This window comes from Triturus cristatus, chromosome 7 (assembly GCF_964204655.1).
Source record: "Triturus cristatus chromosome 7, aTriCri1.1, whole genome shotgun sequence".
Lineage (NCBI taxonomy): Eukaryota > Metazoa > Chordata > Amphibia > Caudata > Salamandridae > Triturus > Triturus cristatus.
Window position 1 is genome coordinate 386673542 of NC_140590.1, and position 21040 is coordinate 386694581.

A 21040-nucleotide genomic window follows, 5' to 3' on the forward strand; every position below is an offset into this window, starting at 1 on the left:
GTCGAAGTGAAGCACAGCCTCTGGAAGTTGATGGCCATCCAGTATGCCTGATTGCCTGAGGGTGAATTAAACATGGATGCTCTGAGATTGTGACTGTTGAAGCACGCACACCAGAAGGTTCCTCTGGTGTGCCTCACTGTCTGATGCAAGGCTACCGGAAGTGTTTGGCCACTCGGCACACCTGATTGACTAGAGAAAATTAAACTATGACTTAACTTATGATTGTGAGCGTTGAAGCAAGTGCACCTTAAGTGACCTTAAGTGACAGGCCGCCCAGTGTTTCTGACTCATGGAGTCGCAGCTACCAGGAGTGGAAGGCCACTCGGTGTGCCTAAGACCTGAAGGTGGCACCGGTGAGCGATCACCAGGTGGGGAAACAATATCAAAACTGTCCCTTTGAATGTAGAGCACAAAGCAATATATACTTGTAAGTGAAGCAGCCAATAAACTGCGACCTATACTCTTCCAAACTAATGAGTGTAATCTACATTACTGGGATCTAGGGGTGGGTGACCGATGAGGGGTCCTACCGCTAAGCCACCAATGCCTCCATGAGGTCGTTCTGCAGTGCTACAAAGGATGCACGGTCCACATGGGTCAACAGAACATTACATCTGTTCTGACCATTCTCGCCAAGCTGGGCTGAAGATGTGGGGTGAACACAGCACCCCCTCTCATCTTGCACCATCTGTGTAATCCATCGGGGACGCTCCTATCTTAGGGCACACTGCCGATGGGTGTGTCAAATGGAAAATGCAGACCGAAGGGGGTCCGTGGGCCTCTTTGAGAGGCTCTGAAGTATCCACTAAAGCCCCCGGGGGAGGGTCCTGGTGTAAAAATAGCGCCCCTTGATAAGAGATGGATAACCTTTCGCTAAGCGATGGCACACAAGCCTAGAGCACAACTGGTCCATTCCAGACTGCTGGCCAGAGCTGGGACAGAGTCAGCCTGACATGCAGCTGACCCTGCTCAGCCGTACAGATGGGCGAGCCAACAAATAAACAGGGTGAGCTGAGCCAGAGCCGAGCCACGGGTCTGGATTGGCATTAAGAGCCCTTGCACGAGCCGAGCCCTAGAAATGTTTGCTATGTAAATCATGCGACAAACCACGGAAATTATAATAAAGTCTCTTCAAAAGTAAAAAAAAAAAAGAAAGCTCATATCCTTAACACGCAGCAGCGTTGACATTAATAAGTCACATTATAGGATTATTGAAAGGTAATGAAGAAAAAGTGGGATTGGTGAAACAAAATATGTGCCTAAGATCATAGAGTATGTTGAAGCGGGGATGCCGGGATTCATCCCAGGTTTTCAGCATCTAAAGCGGTATCCATTTGTCTTTCCTTTTTACCTTAAATGTCAATGCTTTGTTTTAACTTTGTGCATGAGTAGAGAGCGAAGGTGGCAGTCAGAAGCCACATGAAAGCTCGGCTCATGTTGGGCTCGAGGTTCCAGGAGGCCCTCGGGCTGAGCCAGAGCCCAGCACCTGGCTCGAGCCTGACTCGAGCGGTACAGGGCTCTCACATCTACACGGTCTTCAGATGCATTTCTTTCAGCTGGGTGCCACTTCGCCTCTGTCCCCATGAACATCTGGCTCCTGTTCCAGTTTAGAGAAACCGGGAAACTTGTCAAACAGTAGCTGGGCTAGGTCCAGGAAGAGGCTAGCGCCTCCTCCCTCCCAGTAGGAGGCTAAGTATAGAGGCAGCATTGCCAAGAAGCCTTTGTGAATGGCAGGTGCAGCCCCCTCCCCTGAGCTGGGTTGGGGGCTGGCCCTGCCATATAAGCCTGCACCTTGGACTGATACAGGAGAACTTGGCCTGCAGGCCCGGGAAAGCTGAGAGGATCACACACTGTACACGCGCGCGCACACAGACCCCCTACAACCCCGCTTTGTCCCGTCAGCAGCAGAGGGGGCATCTGCAGCCGCCCACCCTTAGACCTCGAGAGACACCGCCGAAGGTTCTGCTGCGCCTGTCCCCTGCTGAAGCTCCGGTTCAGGTAAGGCACTCCCGAACCCCTCCCTGTACCGGTTAAATTGGTGGGTGGCCACGGTAACATAATATACAGCTCATTGTGCACAAGAAAGCAGATAAGTCTGGCGCCTAATTATCCATACTGGATGCATTGCGTGATCGTCGACATATCAACGTTTTAGCCTTGTTTCGTTGGCAGTTGAAAACGAGGGATGCTTAGAAATGGATAATGTTGGTGCAGTCTAGCTCAGACAGGGGGCGCCTCTGCAGATGGAAGACAAGTGGATCACACAGATCTCGGCGCTATGTGCTTTACTCACTATGGGGCATATTATCAAGACAGGCGATACAATTATCGCCGCTTTAGCGGCAGAAAACTGCAGCTAAAACGGCGATAATGGGCTTGATAATATGCTCTATGGAATTCCAATTGAAGCCCATGTTAGATGTCCTTCACATTTAACATGGGCTTCAATTAGAATTCCATAGAGCATATTATCAAGCCCATTATCGTCGTTTTAGCGGCAGTTTTCTGCCGCTAAAGCGGCGATAATTTTATTGCCTGTCTTGATAATATGCCCCTAACTTCTTTTAAGGAATTCCAGACATAAACCTGCAGGTAGCTCTCAGATACATCCAGTGGGTGACAAACCGCTGGGAGGTTTCAACAGCCTGGAGTTGCACAGCATGGCGGCAGCAGCTCTTCTAATAACCTCGTTATGGGGAGTTTGCTAGAAAATTGTTATTTTCTGAATTAGGTCTGCGAGTGTAGCTGGTTGGGCAGCCAGGGTTTCTCTTTGCAACTGCACAGAACAATAGAATGCCCGGTCAACTATTCACCACTAAGACTGTCTCATAGCGTGGGCTTTTATTAAGAAAAAATGTATTTCTCACCATGAGGTCCTCTTAAGGGAATTCCCCGTATTAACACATGGAAATTGCAGCTATACACAAAGTCAAATGTTTTTACTCGATCTGAATCTGAAATTGCCCGGATCTGCAAAATATTACAGGGCAGATTTCTAAGGACTTACGCATACATGCCAACATTTTAGGACAGGGACGTGGGAGATTTAAAATTAAAAAAAATCAGGAGAATGAAAATTCCCCATTGACTTCTATTGTAGAAAATGCAATTTCAGGCGGGAGACAGCTAAAATAAAGCAATTTTTGGCTTGAAAAAATTGGTAGTCTCCAGCCTGAAGCGGGACTATTGGCATGTATGCTTACGTTGTCCTTGTGCAAAGCAAGTCGCCGCAAGGCACCCTAAGTCCTTAACTGGAATTTACTAAGCCATGCAGAGCCACTTTGCGTGGTTTAGTAAATACAAAGTAATGCAATGCAGCACGCATCACTGCCTTGCATTACTTTTCGTTGAGGCGGCACTAGATGGGTGCTGCAGGGCATTCCCATGCATCCACCCATGGATTTTGATGCAAACCCAGATTTACACAGACCTGTACACCTGGGCTTGTGTCAGGATTGTGCTCCTACCCAACAGAGGCTTAGCACAGAGAAATAGCTTGGTTTCTCCTCTGTAATTCCTCATTTTGCAGCACACATAGAAAAAAGAATATGCATCTAATGATTGGTTTGTGCAGCAAAGTCGTGCACTTAATGAAGATAGGGGTCTGCATTGGCGCTAGGAAGCCCACAGTGCATCCGTGCAAGGAGAGAGCAGAAAGGCTCCATATCTTTGTACGATGCGAGCATTTCTGCCCTTGCCTGCAGTGCAGGGCAGCATGTTGCCTTGCTGCACTGTACTGCGGGAAAGAATGGTAAATCTGCCCCTATATTTGAAGCAACGTTCTTGTATGTGTGACACTTCTTTACTACAAATAAATGCGCAGAGTGGATCCAGGGACAGAGGGAGCAGAGTGAAGTATTATATACATGCCCAGGAGGCGTGCAGCCCTTTTATGCAATGTATATAGCACAGGTATGGAAACTGTGAATGTTCGCTATCAGTCTTGTCATATGCGCTTCCTGCCTTGCAAATCACTTCACTAGCCCTGCAGTTGAATTTTTGTGAATTTATGCCACACCGTTTGCACAGTACTCTTTGAAATGAACTGTAAAGTGATTTTAAAAATTAGCTTTGCACTGTCCATACAAGTGAATCATTTTCTGTAGCTTCCCCATCAGACCAAAATATGTGATTTGGACAAAGTATTTACTTTTTCTAGATGTCATTGTTTATTTGCAGAATGTGGCAGAATTCAAACACACTGAAAATTGGTCTGGTTACGTTGCACCGTTCTCTTGTACCAACCGACCGCTGCAAAAACGGTCTTTGAGTGACCGAGCAGCGCGTTGTATTGTTTTGCACTGATCAAGTGATGTCATTGTCAGTTTTGCATCATGTGGTTGGTGCAAATAAAGGCGAAATGATGGATGGAGCTAATGCAACAGTCCCCGACAAAGACTGGCTCTACCAACTCTCGCCCAAGTAGAAAGCGCTTTCAGAAACTGGTTTACGTTTAATCGGTGTATTTAAGAAGGAATGTGCAGGTGGTGCCAGAAAAAAGGAAACGTGTTCTAAACAACATTGAACAAGGAAAAATATCCATGTGATTGTGTACCTTTTTTGAGAAACGACTGTCTGGCTGAAAAGGCCAGTTTGAAAGAGGTCCCTCTTCTACGTGCGAATTTATTCAAAGGTTTGCGTGAAGTCGCTGAAGCTAAAAATGAATGTCCTTGTCTTAAAATTTGCAAGCTGACAGCACCTGCTCACATATTAATTATGGGGTATATTCCACCTGGAAAGATTCACCAAGCAATCTGCATGTGGTGATCTTCACGAAAAAGGTATCTTTTGTACTAAACACTGCAATCAGGGGTCGAAGTAAGTGTGAACTAACTTACTTGAGTACCACTACTTTTATGTTTTCTCTTACATAGTTTCACTACCATTTACAACAATTTGATATAGTTCTGGCAGTTTTCTTTTTTTTATTAACACACAACTCTTTTTAGTTTACACTGCAGCGTATTAACCTCTTTAAAGGTTATAGCTCTTAAAACATGTCAAACACATTAATTTGACGAGCCCCAGGAAGGTGAAGATTGGAAATCTTTGAAAGGGGTCACCTTTCAGCCTCAAGTGCTGAGCATTGCATAATTCTACTGTTCATGACGTTCAGCTCACGTCATTAGCACCAGTGTGGACCTATTCTCCACTTCAGCTCTGTACCATGCGGATTATGTGGGCGCTTTCTACGTGAACATCTGAAATCTTTTTGTTCTTATTCTGCTTGTGCCTATCTTTGGGGTGACTCTGTCCTTCACAGGGATGAAGGGGGGTACAGCTCATCGCGTGGGAAGTGAATTTTCTCCTCGACGTTGCTTTAGCTGTTTCTGATCCCTTTCATTTTGCACCATAACACCGAGATTGTGAAGTAAATGCAGTTAAAACACTGGAACAGGCAGCCAGGACCCCCCCAGCACTCCCACATGATGCTCTTTTGAGGTTTGGCACATTCCACACCACCGGGTAGTGTTAATCTGGCTACAATTAGTTGCACTGACTGCCCATTTTGAGTCCAAGGCGACATAATGATGTTGCGAACCACGACTCTGCCCTTAACCCTGTACTTCTGAATGTGTTTCTATATGACACGCCATTGACTGCAGGAACCCCACCTACCCAGGTCTGCCGAAGAACACCTAAGCGGGAATGTGTTCAAAATGCACCAGGTTGGAGAATTTTTCACTGAAGGAGATAGACCTCGACTGGGTGGAGAAAACTGGTAGGCAGTGTCCAACGTAGACCCAGGAGGGCTGGATTCAGGCCAGATTACGAGGTTCATCCTCATTATATAAATCTATGTAAATGATGTTTATATGAGTATTTTAATTTTGAAGGTCTAGAGTCGATTCAGCCCTCCTGGCCCTACGCTGGACACTGTCTGCTTTAAGACAACCAGCCTAATGCGCAGAGCTCTATGTGGAAATGACCACAGTTCTTAATGAAGCCATTTATTACCTATGGTCTCGCAAGGACACTGAGGCCTGGAACACAGTGCCGGCCAGTAGATCCCTGACTTCAGCTGGCCAGATCTGGAGGTGGAACTTCCTCATTTATGGAACATGATGCCAGCATTAATTCCTCCTTTAGATATTAAAAACCTGATAATGTGCTGGTAGGTTTGCTTGCTCATCCAGATCTGGTTGTAGAGTATTTGCTTTAAAGGTTATGTCTCAGTGTCAGGATGCTCTCTAAAAATAAATAAATAACAGGAAAAAATGATGTAGAAATAGACACTACAAGGGGGGGTTTTAAGCGCAAGAATTTCACAATGTCGACAAATTAGCCTACAGTTTCCAAAGTGAGGCTGACTTGTCACTGGGGGCCTGGTCTGTGGTTCTATTCGTTAGCTTATTTAAATATGAAGACAGCAGAATGTAAAATTCATCAAGGTTTATTAAGAAAGACATGCAATAAATATGCTCTAAGGGACGTAGTGACATTCACTTTACATCTGTGTAAAACATGGAGGAAGTCGATTTTGCAGACTTTTGATACTTAGAAGTGTGCTTCACTTTTCAAACACTAAAGACGAGCTCATGATTGAGGCCGAATCCCTCAGCTCCATTCTTGATCTCAAGAGCCGAGGCAGAGATGCCAATGGATTTGCGCCAGTTTTGCCCCAGCCCAGTCCTTTCTGTGACATGCACACCCCTCAGCTCGCTTCAGAAAGCTGAAAAGTACTTGGCGCCAGCAGAAGAGGCAGATGAATCCCTTCTTGACACGCATTGCAAAGAATGATGTTTTTTGAGAGGGTTAAAGTAGCAATACATAGAAGTAGTCATTACTAGGTTACTGCTTCAAAGTTGTCCTTTGCCTATCTTTGCACAAACCTCTGTTTGCACAGGGATCAGAATTCTGAGTTCTGTGGGATTTAAAGGCCTCATCCTTCGTTAAACTTCATCATGTCAAAAACCTGCCAGAACTTATTCCCCAAAAATTCAGAATATGCGATAATTATGGCATCTGAATTCCGAACTCCTCCATCACTCCTAACCGTGCCCTAAATATTATTTATGGGAAGACATAATTCTACTCGTCCACTCGCCCAGGCATATGTGTGGAAAGTGATATAAGGGCAAGAAAAGAGCTTGAGACAAAGGGCGTCATCTCGAGGTGGTCGGTAATGAACACTCAGGGGCATATTTACAAGCTCCTTGCGCCGCCGGTGCCTCACTTTTTATATGGGAATAAGTGACTTACCGAAGGTGCAAGGGCCTTACAATCCCCTCGGTTGCAAAAGGGTTTTTACAGTCGAATCGGCATTACAAGCTGTGCAAACTTTTCGCACTGACCTGACGTTTTTTTCCCTCAAGGATTTTACCCAGTGATGCCTGGAGAAGTTGTTGTGGTGAAAATGTTTTGAAGATTCTGACTTTTTAATCAGAACGGGGGGAAATGTGCCTGTTTTCTTGAAAGCCATCCGCGGCATAGCCTGTGGCCAGCTGAGGTCACTGAAAATCAGAATCCAGTTGAAATACCCATGAGTTGCACAAGTATTCGCCCCAATACAATAAAAAAAAAGTCGTCTAACTAAATCTGCATTCAAGAACACCAGATTTGGTTAAATAAAAGTACACATAAAAGTATTTGGGCAAAGCTATTCACTTAAAATGTGGCCGAACTTTGGTTATTTTACTCTTCAGCCCCACACTTCCGTGCCTTTCAGGAGGCATGGGCAAAAGTAAAGGGCACCGCTGACCTTCTATTCTCACGAACGAAATTTCTTGTGTTTCAAAAGCTCTATGTTGAGGTTGAGCAGATGATGGATGTCATGGTACAGCTGTGTCTGAGTTCACGCAAGCATACCCAAAAGCCCTTTCTTCTGCCCCACAGAGCCTGGACACTCACCACCACCAGAGGGCATGAATCTCAACGGCAGACGGCGGAGCGGGCTCCTATTGGAGGACATGCTGCTCTTGACCTCCCAGAACGTGCCGCGGCTTGACCTGAAGGACAACTATAGCATCCTCAAGGAGCTGGGCAGCGGGTCCTACGGGCAGGTGCTGCTGGCGGTGCACCACACACAAGGTAGGACCACAGGGGGAACAGAATGCGGACAGCCAGCCTGGCTGCAAAATGTAGTGCTTTTAATACTGTGCCACTACCCGCTGTGTATCTTATGGTCTATTACTTGTAGTCTCAGAAGGGGTCGCCAGCTCATGAGAAGGCTGTAGTGTTGATGTCTCATGAGGCTGGGGTGTTGAAACCTCCTAAGGACTCTTTTGTATATCAGGAGTACAGGTTTTGTTGTGGCCTGTAGGTGAAGAGTTATACCTTTAATGTCCTATTTAAATACATTCAGGAGCAGCGGCGGCTCCTCGAGGGAGTGCTGCGGGGCGGTGGAGCGGAGTGGGGGAGGGGAGGGGCAGTGTGGTTGGTAGTAAACTTCGGTAACGACCGAACGGAGTTAGGTAAATAAATAAAACAAATTACATTGCGCGCACTGCATTGCCATTTGTCAATTGTTTCCACTTGCAGGTGCCACTCATCTCCTCTCTCTCTTTTCTTCCTTAAGGGACACCCATGGCCCTGAAATTCTTACGGAAGAGCAATACAGAGCTGAGGGCATTTCTTGTTGAGTACTGTGTGTCACTCAGTCTCTCTGCGCACCCATGCGTCATCGGCACGTTCGGCATCGCCTTTCAAACGGATACTCACTATGTCTTCGCTCAAGAGCTGGCCACGGCCAATGACCTCTTCTCCATCATGAAACCGCAGGTGACTACAGAGGCCCCGACGTGTGGCCACTGGGCTGCCATTGGGATTAGGCGTGTGTGTAGCATGTTTGAAAAGCCAAAGCCTGAACACCTTAAAAACTACAGCAGAGAGCACCACACCATTCATAACCTTGACAGCAAACATCAGGCAGCGACAGTTCATACGCTCTGGGCTCAATGCACAGCCCTACACATTATTGTGAATGTGACCGCAGAGTCCATTTTAACTGCCAGTATGGTTGTCAGGTATTGCTGGTATCAATTATTCCCTGGGAATAGAGGTCCAAAGTTATTAGAATGGGACAAATTGACAATGTTGGAAGGAGATCAACTCTGATCAAGCCTGTAAATATATATATATATAACCAGTCCTGGCAACAAGAAATGACAGGCGCTGACTCCACGGGAATGTAACACAGAAATTTTAATTCAATAGATAGCCTAGACGCGTTTCGACAGCAAGCCGCCTTGCTCACTACCTTCAGGGAATAGAGGACCGAAGTTATTAGAATGGAACACATTGACAATGTTGGAAGGAGATCAGCTCTGATCAAATCTGTAAATAAATAAATAAATAAATAAATAAATATATATATATATATATATTCACTGAAAAAAACAAAGGTTAAAGTGATGTTAGAGTTAGGTGAAAATATCAGTTTAACCCGTTCGATGCGCCCATCGGCCAAGGGCCGTCGCGAGCACTACCTCCGTAGTGCTGCGCACGTCCGTTGGCCGATGCGGCCCCGCCTGCGCAAGAATTTACCTTCACCGCGGCGGATTTTACGCAGCGGTTAACGGGTTAAGCATAACATTGTAAACTAAAAAACACTGAAATTTAACAGTTATAGTTATTTCAAGTAACTATAACTCATGCTGTGCCATGCACAGTGTTGTCATCAATGATGTCAGCTCAGTTGTCATCAGTATTGTCATCAATGATGTCACTGAACAGTGCATAGTGAGGGCGTAAATTATAGTTATTTGAAATACCTATAATTGTTGAATTTCAGTGGTTTTTTTTGTTGTTTAAAATGTTATGTTTAAAATTATATTTTCACCTAACTATAACATCACGTTAACCTTTATTTTTTTCAGTGAATTTACTGAGGTTTTTTTTGTTGTAAAGATGAGATATTATCATCATACCTAACTATAAAATCACTTTAACCTTTGTTTTTTTTCTGTGATTTAGTTACCAAACTTATGGCTAACTTCCCATGGCCAGGCCATCTGCACAATCCACCCGGGAGTGGGGTTGGTCACAGGGCCTGACTCTCAACCACCCTGCGGGTAGTCAATTTCCTCACCGCGCACAGCCCCTTCACCTGTTTGTACCAACCCACCGCAGACAATGCAGCCCAAAAATATTTCTGATCCCACTAGATTATTACAGGAGGCAGCCCAACACTTACATTCCTGAGGGACTCCCAGGGGAGTCCAGGTGGTCATGCTGGTTCCCGTGGGACACCTGGAGGATTGCAGAAACCCAAAATAAATATATATATTTTAAAAATGTGGCACCGGGGGGCACTCTGGGCCCCCCTCACCCCACCAAGGTACCCCCTACCCTGCCCCCTTATAACTTATTTCTTATTAAATTTCAGGACACAGGGACTGACTGAGTCCCCATGTCCTGAAATGTCGGGTGCAACAAGGAGTTCACAGCAGCCGTTCTCCCCTGCAGGAGCGAGGAGGCCACAGGAAAGAAAGGACTCTCTCTGGCCTTCCATGAATCCATCCGGTCAGATATTCAACATTTTTGAACCTTAATTTCTAAAAATCTAGTGAACAGATGGGCCACCTTGACCAATATCTAGCTTTCTGTCCAATATGGTGTAATTCCATTCAGCCGTTTTTGTAATGCTGTTCAATTTTCCTATAGATAATTGAGTTTTGGAGCCTCCTGTTTTTTCTTAGCTGCCACTTCACGGCTCACCCTGAAACTTTCCAGGAAGGTTTGAGAAGATTAATCAAATGGGGCCAAAGTTATCAGCATACCAAAAACAGCCTTCTTCCTATGGTAACTATGACCTAGCAATAATTACACAGTGGTAACTGCCACTCTGTAACACACTCTGTAGCTGTAGTTAGGATGGTGTTTCCAAACATGAAAACCCTTTTTTGGTTTGCTAATAACTTTGGCACCATTTTGAGGAATCTTCATGAAACCTTCCCAAAGATTTCTCTCTTTTGCTTAGTTTCTGCATGGAAAGTTCTGGGGTGATCTGCCAAGCAGATCTGAGAAAAGGGGTCCCAAAACACAAAATACCCATGCATTTTCCATAGAACTTTTTGAAACGGGCTACAGCAAAAATGGCTGGACAGAATTACAGCAAATTTGGCATGTAGCTAGATCTTTATCTAGAAACCTTTCTTTTTGTGATTCGGTGTACAATTGTCCAGGAGGATAAATTCCGCCCTGGAGGTGGAGTTCGCTGAGTATTGCCTACGCTTGTAATACGGAGTTTCCAGCAAATAGCCACTAACCACTGTGTGAGTTTTGTCATGAACAAGCTCTCCATGGTAAGTTGGTAAGCACGAGCGAGAATTGATGTACGCTAGCGTGACATTTGGGCACTAGGATAGCACTTGTCGACATTTTCTCAACACGGATGGTGGCGGGCGATTTCTATCTCTTGCGATGAGTAAGATGCCATTCAAGTAGAAAATATACGTGAGCAGCGGCAAAGAAGCAATGCCATCTGGCTCGCAGAGTAGTGCTCTTTGCACTGATTTTGCATCATGGAACAAGCTGCCAGGTCTCAAATTCAGCAAAAACCAAAGGAAATGATGGACGGAGTGTTGAACATTGCAAGCACTCACCCCCAGTCAACTGATCTGGGTTTAATCCATCACCGTTATTTAGCCCACTCTGCCACCCCAGTTCAGACATGGCCATATGCAAATCAGTCTGACCCTGTGCCTCATGGGAACAGTGCAGCCCGAACTGCCAAGCCATGTCTTCCCTGGACCGGAAACAAGCTTCCTAGGACCAGTTTCTGGCATTTCAGCCGTCTTCAGCCAGGCTTGCTTGAATCCAGTGGCAAAGTGAGCAAGGGACTCACGTCTGAGCATACCCTGCCAACTTATGGCGAACACAGCAAAAACCAAAGGAAATGATGGACGGAGTGTTGAACATTGCAAGCACTCACCCCCAGTCAACTGATCTGGGTTTAATCCATCACCGTTATTTAGCCCACTCTGCCACCCCAGTTCAGACATGGCCATATGCAAATCAGTCTGACCCTGTGCCTCATGGGAACAGTGCAGCCCGAACTGCCAAGCCATGTCTTCCCTGGACCGGAAACAAGCTTCCTAGGACCAGTTTCTGGCATTTCAGCCGTCTTCAGCCAGGCTTGCTTGAATCCAGTGGCAAAGTGAGCAAGGGACTCACGTCTGAGCATACCCTGCCAACTTATGGCGAACACAGCAAAAACCAAAGGAAATGATGGACGGAGTGTTGAACATTGCAAGCACTCACCCCCAGTCAACTGATCTGGGTTTAATCCATCACCGTTATTTAGCCCACTCTGCCACCCCAGTTCAGACATGGCCATATGCAAATCAGTCTGACCCTGTGCCTCATGGGAACAGTGCAGCCCGAACTGCCAAGCCATGTCTTCCCTGGACCGGAAACAAGCTTCCTAGGACCAGTTTCTGGCATTTCAGCCGTCTTCAGCCAGGCTTGCTTGAATCCAGTGGCAAAGTGAGCAAGGGACTCACGTCTGAGCATACCCTGCCAACTTATGGCGAACACAGCAAAAACCAAAGGAAATGATGGACGGAGTGTTGAACATTGCAAGCACTCACCCCCAGTCAACTGATCTGGGTTTAATCCATCACCGTTATTTAGCCCACTCTGCCACCCCAGTTCAGACATGGCCATATGCAAATCAGTCTGACCCTGTGCCTCATGGGAACAGTGCAGCCCGAACTGCCAAGCCATGTCTTCCCTGGACCGGAAACAAGCTTCCTAGGACCAGTTTCTGGCATTTCAGCCGTCTTCTGCCCGCTCGCTGATCTCCGCGGAATTCCGTGAAGTGAAACTCCACAAATTCCGGCTAGCCCTAGTTGAAAAATATTTGTATATCTGGGCAGTTGAGTTCGTGAGAGTCACATGGGAGTCCCACAGTCATGCAAAAAAAAAAATGAGGCCATCAGATTGGTTGAGGCTGTTTTTTCCCATCGGCCGTCCCGCTCCTGTGAGTCCATGGGAGCTTACATTTTGACTGGTGGGCCGCAACATAAAGAAAAATGTTGCTGATGCCATTTCAGGGCACGGTGACTCGGTCCCCATGTCCTGAAAATAATTGTTTTTAAAAAAAAGTATAAATGGGCATGGTAGAGGTACCCTTACCCTGTGAACAATATAGGGGAGGCCTAAAAACAAAGAGCAATCTATTTTTGGGTTTTCACGATCCCGCGGGTGTCCCGTGGGTGCCAGCAAAGCCCATCAGGACTCCCGCGGGAGGCCTGCGGGTACTTCTCTCGTGAGACACCAGGGGGAGTAAAACAATGTATATAAAAAAAGTCTGTTGGGGGGTTGGGCCAAGCACTGTGGCCAAGCCCATGCCATGCACTGTCAAAGGAGATGCACGGTGGACAGGGGGTTGGCCGCCTGGGGTTTTGGTTGCAGACCAGGCCTTGCAGCTAACCCCACAGCATGTACTGAAGAAGGCCATGTGCAGCAGGGGCTTGGCTACCGCGGTATTTGGATGCAGTGCATAGCCTCAGGCCAAGACCTGCAGCCAGCCCTATGCACGTTCACAGCAAGGAGTTGGCTTCAGGTATTGTAAAAAAATATTAATTTAGATTTAAAAAACCCTAGAAATTCATTGAAAAAAACAAAGGTTAAAGTAACGTTATAGTTAGGATTTGTTATTATATCTTACTTTACATTTAAAAAAACCCTGAAATTTCCTGAAAAAATCAAAGGTTAAAGGCACGTTATAGCTAGGTGAAAATGTCAGTTAAAGCATACCATTTTAAACTAAAAAAACAACTGAAATTCACCAGTTATAGTTGTCTCAAGTAACTATAACTCATTCAGTGAAGTAAGTGTAACGTTTGCCCTCCCCAGGCACTGCTAATTACTTCCCAAATCACATCACTCATGACATGTTCTAGGACACCGTTGATAACATCACTGCTTCTGAAATGACATCCTTGATGACAACACTGTGCATAGCAGGGACACGAGTTATAGTTACTTTACTGCATGAGTTATAGTTATAGAGAAGTGTGAAGGGAACAGAATGTTATCATTCAAAAACAAACACAGCACTTCCAAACCCTTTTCTGACATGTTTTGTACATTCCTTTCCCAGATTGGAATCTCTGAGATGACGGTTAAACGCTGTGCCTTGCAGATTTCAAGTGCACTTGAATACATGGACACCAAAGGACTGGTCCATCGTGACATAAAGCCGGAAAACATCCTGCTCTTTGACCAGGATTGCCGCCAGGTCAAGTTGACGGACTTTGGGTTGACATGCGCCAAGGGCACTGCCGTTGACTCTATGCCAGAGAACCTGCCCTACACAGCACCAGAGATGTGCATTCTAGGCGATACCGAAAAACTGATTGCTCATGCCAGCCTGGATGTGTGGGCTTTTGGTGTGCTCCTATTCTGCGTTCTCACTGGGTACTTCCCCTGGAACACAGCAGTACCATCTGACAAGTACTATCTGGAATACACACGCTGGCACAGAAGCAGCCGGATTTTCCAGCTCCCTACTCAGTGGAAGTGGTTCACAAGCGAGGCCTTAGAGATGTTCAAGAAGTTGCTAGACCCAGTGCCCACCCAGAGGTGTTCTCCAAAAGAAATCATGAACTACCTGAAGACACCATGGAAAGCCATCCTACATAACAGCAACAAGCCGGATAACTCCCGCTATCTGCAGGGCAGAGTGACTAATAAAAACTTTCTGGTAAATAGAGGCCGCTAAGACATCCCTGGCTCTATGTGTTCCTGTAGCTATAGCTGATAGACACAGCCTCTGCTGTGAGAACCGTACAGCTCAAACTCTCCTCAGTTGGAAGCGTACTGAACCTTCCACAGTTTTGAGGGGAGCTTTTTTGAAATTGGCTCTTGTTGGGCTGATGGGATCTTCATCGAGAGCACGTAGTTCATCTTACTCGGACAAGAGAAGGAACATGATGCTGGAAGTTCTGAACTCCAATGAACATTCATAGAGGCTGACTCATAGTCCATCAAGTGAACTATCTGGAAACAGTAAAATCACCTAATGATGACAACACGGGTCATTTGAAAGGAGACCACTGATAGAGCTCCAGTTGGAGCAGCAAAGCCAGTCTATAGGGAATATGGAGATAGTCAAGCAGATAGATGTTATCCCCAGAGTAGAGTGCAGGGGCTGGTTAATTTGTTTTCCATTTTGAATAATTTTCTAACCAAGACCAATCAATGCAAACCTATGTGAATTTGGGACCAGTGCTATGGAAGAGTGAGTGAAAAGCAGTCCTTTCATATGACACCATTCTGTATGTAGACGGTGTCTATCTAGAGTGCACAAACTCTATTCTTTTCAGTTTAACAACTGGTGTTTGGTAGACAAAGATACACATGTGTGGTGTCTAGAAGGGTGTCCCAGTGTTAGTACATATCTAAACATAAGAAGGCAAGATATGGCTCTGTTGTGTAACATGTCCACTTTTTGAGAACATGGCAACATAGATCTTGCATTGTGTGAACGGCTCCTCTATGCTGCATAAGACATATTGTACTAAAGATGTGAAAAATATGGGATAAGTTTTATCAATTCCTTCGAGTTTCACCACCAGAAATTAACTTAAGCAATTCTAATGGTATTATGTGCTTAGCGGCACAGCTAGCATTGGGACTCCGAACATTTTTAATCCATATTTCTACTTGCATCAATGAAACAAGAGGCAAAACCTTCCCAACCCTATTGGGCATGCCGGAAGGATTCCCTAATCTAAAGGGATCAGGACACTGAAAACGGTGCATGTAAATGGTAGGGGTGCTCCAGAGCCAGTTATGACGCACTTCCAGTTAAAGACCCTCGACCTCACCAGATTCAGCCTTGTTGTGACTGCTCGAATGTGGGTAGTGTTACCTAGATGGATAGGAAGGCAAAGATGGCGTCTCACATTCCACATAGGAATCACGCACTTTATACGTTAAAAAAGAGAGCAGTCTCCCTCATAGATCTCACCAGAATCCTGACTTTGAAAATTACCCTGGTGGCAGGGCCACAGATCACTTGTGAGCAAGAAGTGGAAAAGTGTATATGCCTTGAGCACAGAGCTATTCTAACTGTGCATCTGGGAGATTTTGTGAGATTATAAATCACGGACAGAGAGAAACTCAAAATGACGATACTCTTAAAAAGATGCATACCAGGAGAGAGTTTTAAGCAGAATGTCACAAAGTGAAACAAAAAAACGCAGTTTGGAAAAATAAATTAACTTTTTTTTTTTATTTAAATGGAGGAAACTATGGAAACTGTTAGGAAATAAAAAGTAGAAATCCTAAACCGAAAAACCACTATTCTGAGCTAGGCAAGTATGATGGTGCTAATCTGAAACAAAGACATTGACACAAGATATGACCAGAATCTTAAAATGGCGTCTGCAACGTACCCTCCTTTGTAAATATATACAGTACGCACCTATTATAGTAAATGCTTATGGTGTTGTAAATATATACAAATAAAAGAGCATTTGAATAAAAAAATATATATTGGCCTGCTTCTAGTTTTCATCCCATCTAGGTGCACCTAGCAATTATACAGCATCCTCGCCTCAACAGAAGGTAACTGTTTCTCTGCGGAGAAGGTTATGACGATTATGTGTCACGCAGATACATACTAACTAATGCTAGACATGTTTAGATTTATGACATTGATGGAAGATATATTATGCTGTAGGTTCCTTGTATAGGACTGGAATGTGCTTAAGAGCAGCCACAGCCAGCTGTACTAGTGCTGTAAAAGTAGTGAAAGTAAGTAATAGTTACACTAGTTAAAAGTATAATGTACATGAATATCAAGGTAAGTGCAGATGAAGATGTAGAGGTAGGTATAGAGGTAAATATACACATATTTCTGTGTTTGTGTGTGTGTAGATGCAGTAGCGGCTCCTATTGACTGCGGGTGGGGTGGCGAGGAGGGTACAGAGGGGGAATACAAAAAAAATGTATTTACCAGGGTGCCGCCGCATCTCCTCGGTCGTCTTCTGGTGCAGCAACAGGGAGCACACAGCCTCCCAGAATCCCCTGTCCAATCACAACGCTGCTGTAGTAAGTAGCGTTGTGATTGGTCTGAGCGCCGTGGTTCGACGCTCAGACAGAGGCTTGGAGGTTGGGCATGTTCTCCACCAGGCTGTGTAATGCAAGAGGGCCAGCCAAGCAGTCATGCGCACTTAAGGAGTATGCTTAACACTCCTTCCTCTGCCCCTTGCATTGGCCAGCCCCACCCGCCCCACACCCAAGCAGGAAGGAAAACGAACATGATAATAAAATTAGTTATTATCATGATCGTTTTCCTTTTTACACTGCTCACTGTGTAGATGTAATAGTAGAGGAAGAGTTTGCTGTAGAGACAGATGTAGATTAAAAGTACCGTAGAGGTAGAAATAGTTGTAGGCATAGTAGTAGTTGTAATAGTTGTAGAGGTAGTTGGAGTTGAAGAGAAAAGTGTGGAATGAAGACAATACAGAAATAGAGGTGGGGTGAAGATAGTGGAAGAGGTAAAAGTAGGTCCAGAAGTAGGTGTATGTCTAGTGATTGACACAGCAGTAGGTGTAGGTCTAGAGATTGATATAGAAGTAGGTGTAGACATAAAGGTAGAGAATGAGAAAGGTGAGAGGCAGAGCAGAGATAGAGATAGATGTCGATGAAAAGTAGGTGCATGTGCAGAGGTAGATGTAGTGGCCCAGGGGGTAAAGGCCTATATAAATACACATAGGTAGATGTAGCGTTACCTTAGTTGAAGTATAAGGGTAAGGGTTGTGAAGCATTTCCATAAATAAAGATGCACTCAGGTTAGAAGTTCTTGTAAGGTTTATTCTTCAGAAGATCCCATCCATCATCCAGTAAGTCAGGACAGCAACTGCTTAACCTCAACTTTGAATCCTAACACAGAATCTAATGACATCTCTATAATTCATATGTGACTAAACAACATGACATAGCTATAGTTCTATGAATGACATATTACTATTCTTATACAGACCTAGTGAACAGCATGTTCATATGGAGGACTCTACCTCTCCCTTAACAAACATATTCTGAGAGGTAAAATGGACGTTTACACTTTCTAGATGAATTTCAGATTACAGTTTCATCCAATTTATGTGCTCCTACATTAGGACACTTTGAATTACTTTTGACAAACACAACTCTATTTAAATTCCAAATGCGATGGTCTTGCGTCTTTACTGCATTTTAAAAAACTTTGACAACTTCAATAGGTTTCATAAATTTTTATACAGAATTTCCTCCAATTCTAGTACGTTTAATCATTACTACATCACCTACAACAACATTGGTCTTCCGTACCGCCTTTCTACAATCAAAATATTGTTTTCTTTGTTTTGCCTTCTCTTCTTCTCTTTCTTGAATATCAGAATTATCACATTTACTTTCTTTACCTCTAGCTAGCTCATACTTGTTAACCCATTATGGTTCTGCACAAGTATTAGGAATTCTCCCCCTGAACAACAAAAAAGGAGTTTTTCCAGGGGTAGAATGAGGAGATAATCTATATTTCTCTATTTTTTTGAGAACTTCACACTTTCAGTTTAGACATGATGACTTCGCTAAAATTATTATGTCTTTAATTACTTTGTTGAATCTCTCAATCATTTCATTGGCCTCTGGGTGATATAATGAACAGGTTTTGTGTACAATTCCTATAGCAGATAGAAAATTCTCCATTTCTTTGGTGATTAACTGAACTCCGTTGTCAGTCAACAGGGATTCGAGAATCCCTTCTCTAGCAAACAAACTTTCCAATCATTGAATTACATGAGAAGAATCGATGACTGACAAAAAAAATACTTCAGGCCACCAGGAATACATGTCAATAACAACTAATATAAAACTTTAGGAATCATTACTGTGAACAGGACCAAGGATGTCCAAAGCAATATCTTGCCAAGGACCTGAAGGGCGCCTTCTTATAACCATGGGCTGAACTCGAGTATTTTTTGATTTATCACTTAATGCACATGGAATGCAATCATAAATAACACGTTCAACCTCTCTGTCCATTCAGGCCACCAATATGACATTCTTAGTCTCTCCTTACATTTGATGAGACCAGAATGAGATGAGTGAATTAAATCAATAAATTCTCTTCTGAGATTGCATGGAGGAACTAGTCTTGCTCCGCGAAACAAAATACCATTTTCTACAGATAGTTTGTTGAGCATAATCCAATATTGTTTTGTTGCATCAGAACCCATCTTGTTACTAATCCAGTTCTTATTTAAAAAAGATATAACCTCATTCAACAAAGAATCTTTTGTCATTTCATCACTCCATCTCATTTCAGAAATTATTTTTTGATCTACAACGCAAACCCAATTATCCATATCATTGCACACATTGTCATCAGAAGTTTCTATGGGTGTAAGATGGGATAAAACATCAGCAATGTTGTTATCTACACCTGGGATATATTTAAGATCAAAAACCAAAGGAAATGATGGACGGAGTGTTGAACATTGCAAGCACTCACCCCCAGTCAACTGATCTGGGTTTAATCCATCACTGTTCTTTAGCCCACTCTGCCACCCCAGTTCAGACATGGCCATATGCAAATCAGTCTGACCCTGTGCCTCATGGGAACAGTCCAGCCTGAACTGCCATGCCATGTCTTCCCTGGACCGGAAACAAGCTTCCTAGGACCGGTTTCTGGCCCGGACGTGGGTCCCGTGCTCACTATGCCACTGGAGTCAAGCTATCCTGGCTGATGACGGCTGATAGCCAGAAACCGGTCCTAGGATGCTTGATTCCGGTCCAGGGAAGACATGGCTTGGCAGTTCGGGCTGGACTGTTCCCATGAGGCACAGGGTCAAGACTGATTTGTATATGGCCATGTCTGAACTGGGGTGGTGTGGTTAGCAAAATAACGATGGATTAAACCCAGATCTGTGACTGGGGGTGAGTGTTTTGCCATTGTGCAACATTCCGTCCATCATCTTGTGTGTTTTGCTGTTCACCCTATGTGGGAAGGGTATGCCCAGACGTGGGTCCCGTGCTCACTATGCCACTGGAGTCAAGCTATCCTGGCTGATGACGGCTGATAGCCAGAAACCGGTCCTAGGATGCTTGATTCCGGTCCAGGGAAGACATGGCTTGGCAGTTCGGGCTGGACTGTTCCCATGAGGCACAGTGTCAAGACTGATTTGTATATGGCCATGTCTGAACTGGGGTGGTGTGGTGAGCAAAATAACGATGGATTAAACCCAGATCTGTGACTGGGGGTGAGTGTTTTGCCATTGTGCAACATTCCGTCCATCATCTTGTGTGTTTTGCTGTTCACCCTATGTGGGAAGGGTATGCCCAGACGTGGGTCCCGTGCTCACTATGCCACTGGAGTCAAGCTATCCTGGCTGATGACGGCTGATAGCCAGAAACCGGTCCTAGGATGCTTGATTCCGGTCCAGGGAAGACATGGCTTGGCAGTTCGGGCTGGACTGTTCCCATGAGGCACAGGGTCAAGACTGATTTGTATATGGCCATGTCTGAACTGGGGTGGTGTGGTGAGCAAAATAACGATGGATTAAACCCAGATCTGTGACTGGGGGTGAGTGTTTTGCCATTGTGCAACATTCCGTCCATCATCTTGTGTGTTTTGCTGTTCACCCTATGTGGGAAGGGTATGCCCAGACGTGGGTCCCGTGCTCACTATGCCACTGGAGTCAAGCTATCCTGGCTGATGACGGCTGATAGCCAGAAACCGGTCCTAGGATGCTTGATTCCGGTCCAGGGAAGACATGGCTTGGCAGTTCGGGCTGGACTGTTCCCATGAGGCACAGGGTCAAGACTGATTTGTATATGGCCATGTCTGAACTGGGGTGGTGTGGTGAGCAAAATAACGATGGATTAAACCCAGATCTGTGACTGGGGGTGAGTGTTTTGCCATTGTGCAACATTCCGTCCATCATCTTGTGTGTTTTGATATATTTAAGATCAAAATTGTATTCTTGAAGATTTATAGTCCATTTGGATATTCTATTTGAAATTGAGTCAAGCCCCTTTTTGCTAAAGATTTCAACTAAGGGCTTATGATCAGTACGCACCGCAAAATCAATTCCCCACAAAA

The 21040-nt window shown here is 44.8% G+C and overlaps 1 protein-coding gene across 1 annotated transcript; it reads left to right on the plus strand.

The window, feature by feature from the left end:
• The first annotated feature begins 1800 nt into the window (after positions 1-1800).
• On the plus strand, positions 1801-16454 carry LOC146809752 (serine/threonine-protein kinase SBK1-like). The gene is made up of 4 exons (XM_085616602.1): positions 1801-1998; positions 7837-8031; positions 8519-8721; positions 14051-16454. Exons 2-4 carry the CDS (start codon positions 7866-7868, stop codon positions 14669-14671), a joined length of 990 nt encoding a protein of 329 aa, XP_085472728.1. The 5' UTR covers positions 1801-1998; positions 7837-7865; the 3' UTR covers positions 14672-16454.
• Positions 16455-21040: the final 4586 nt, after the last annotated feature.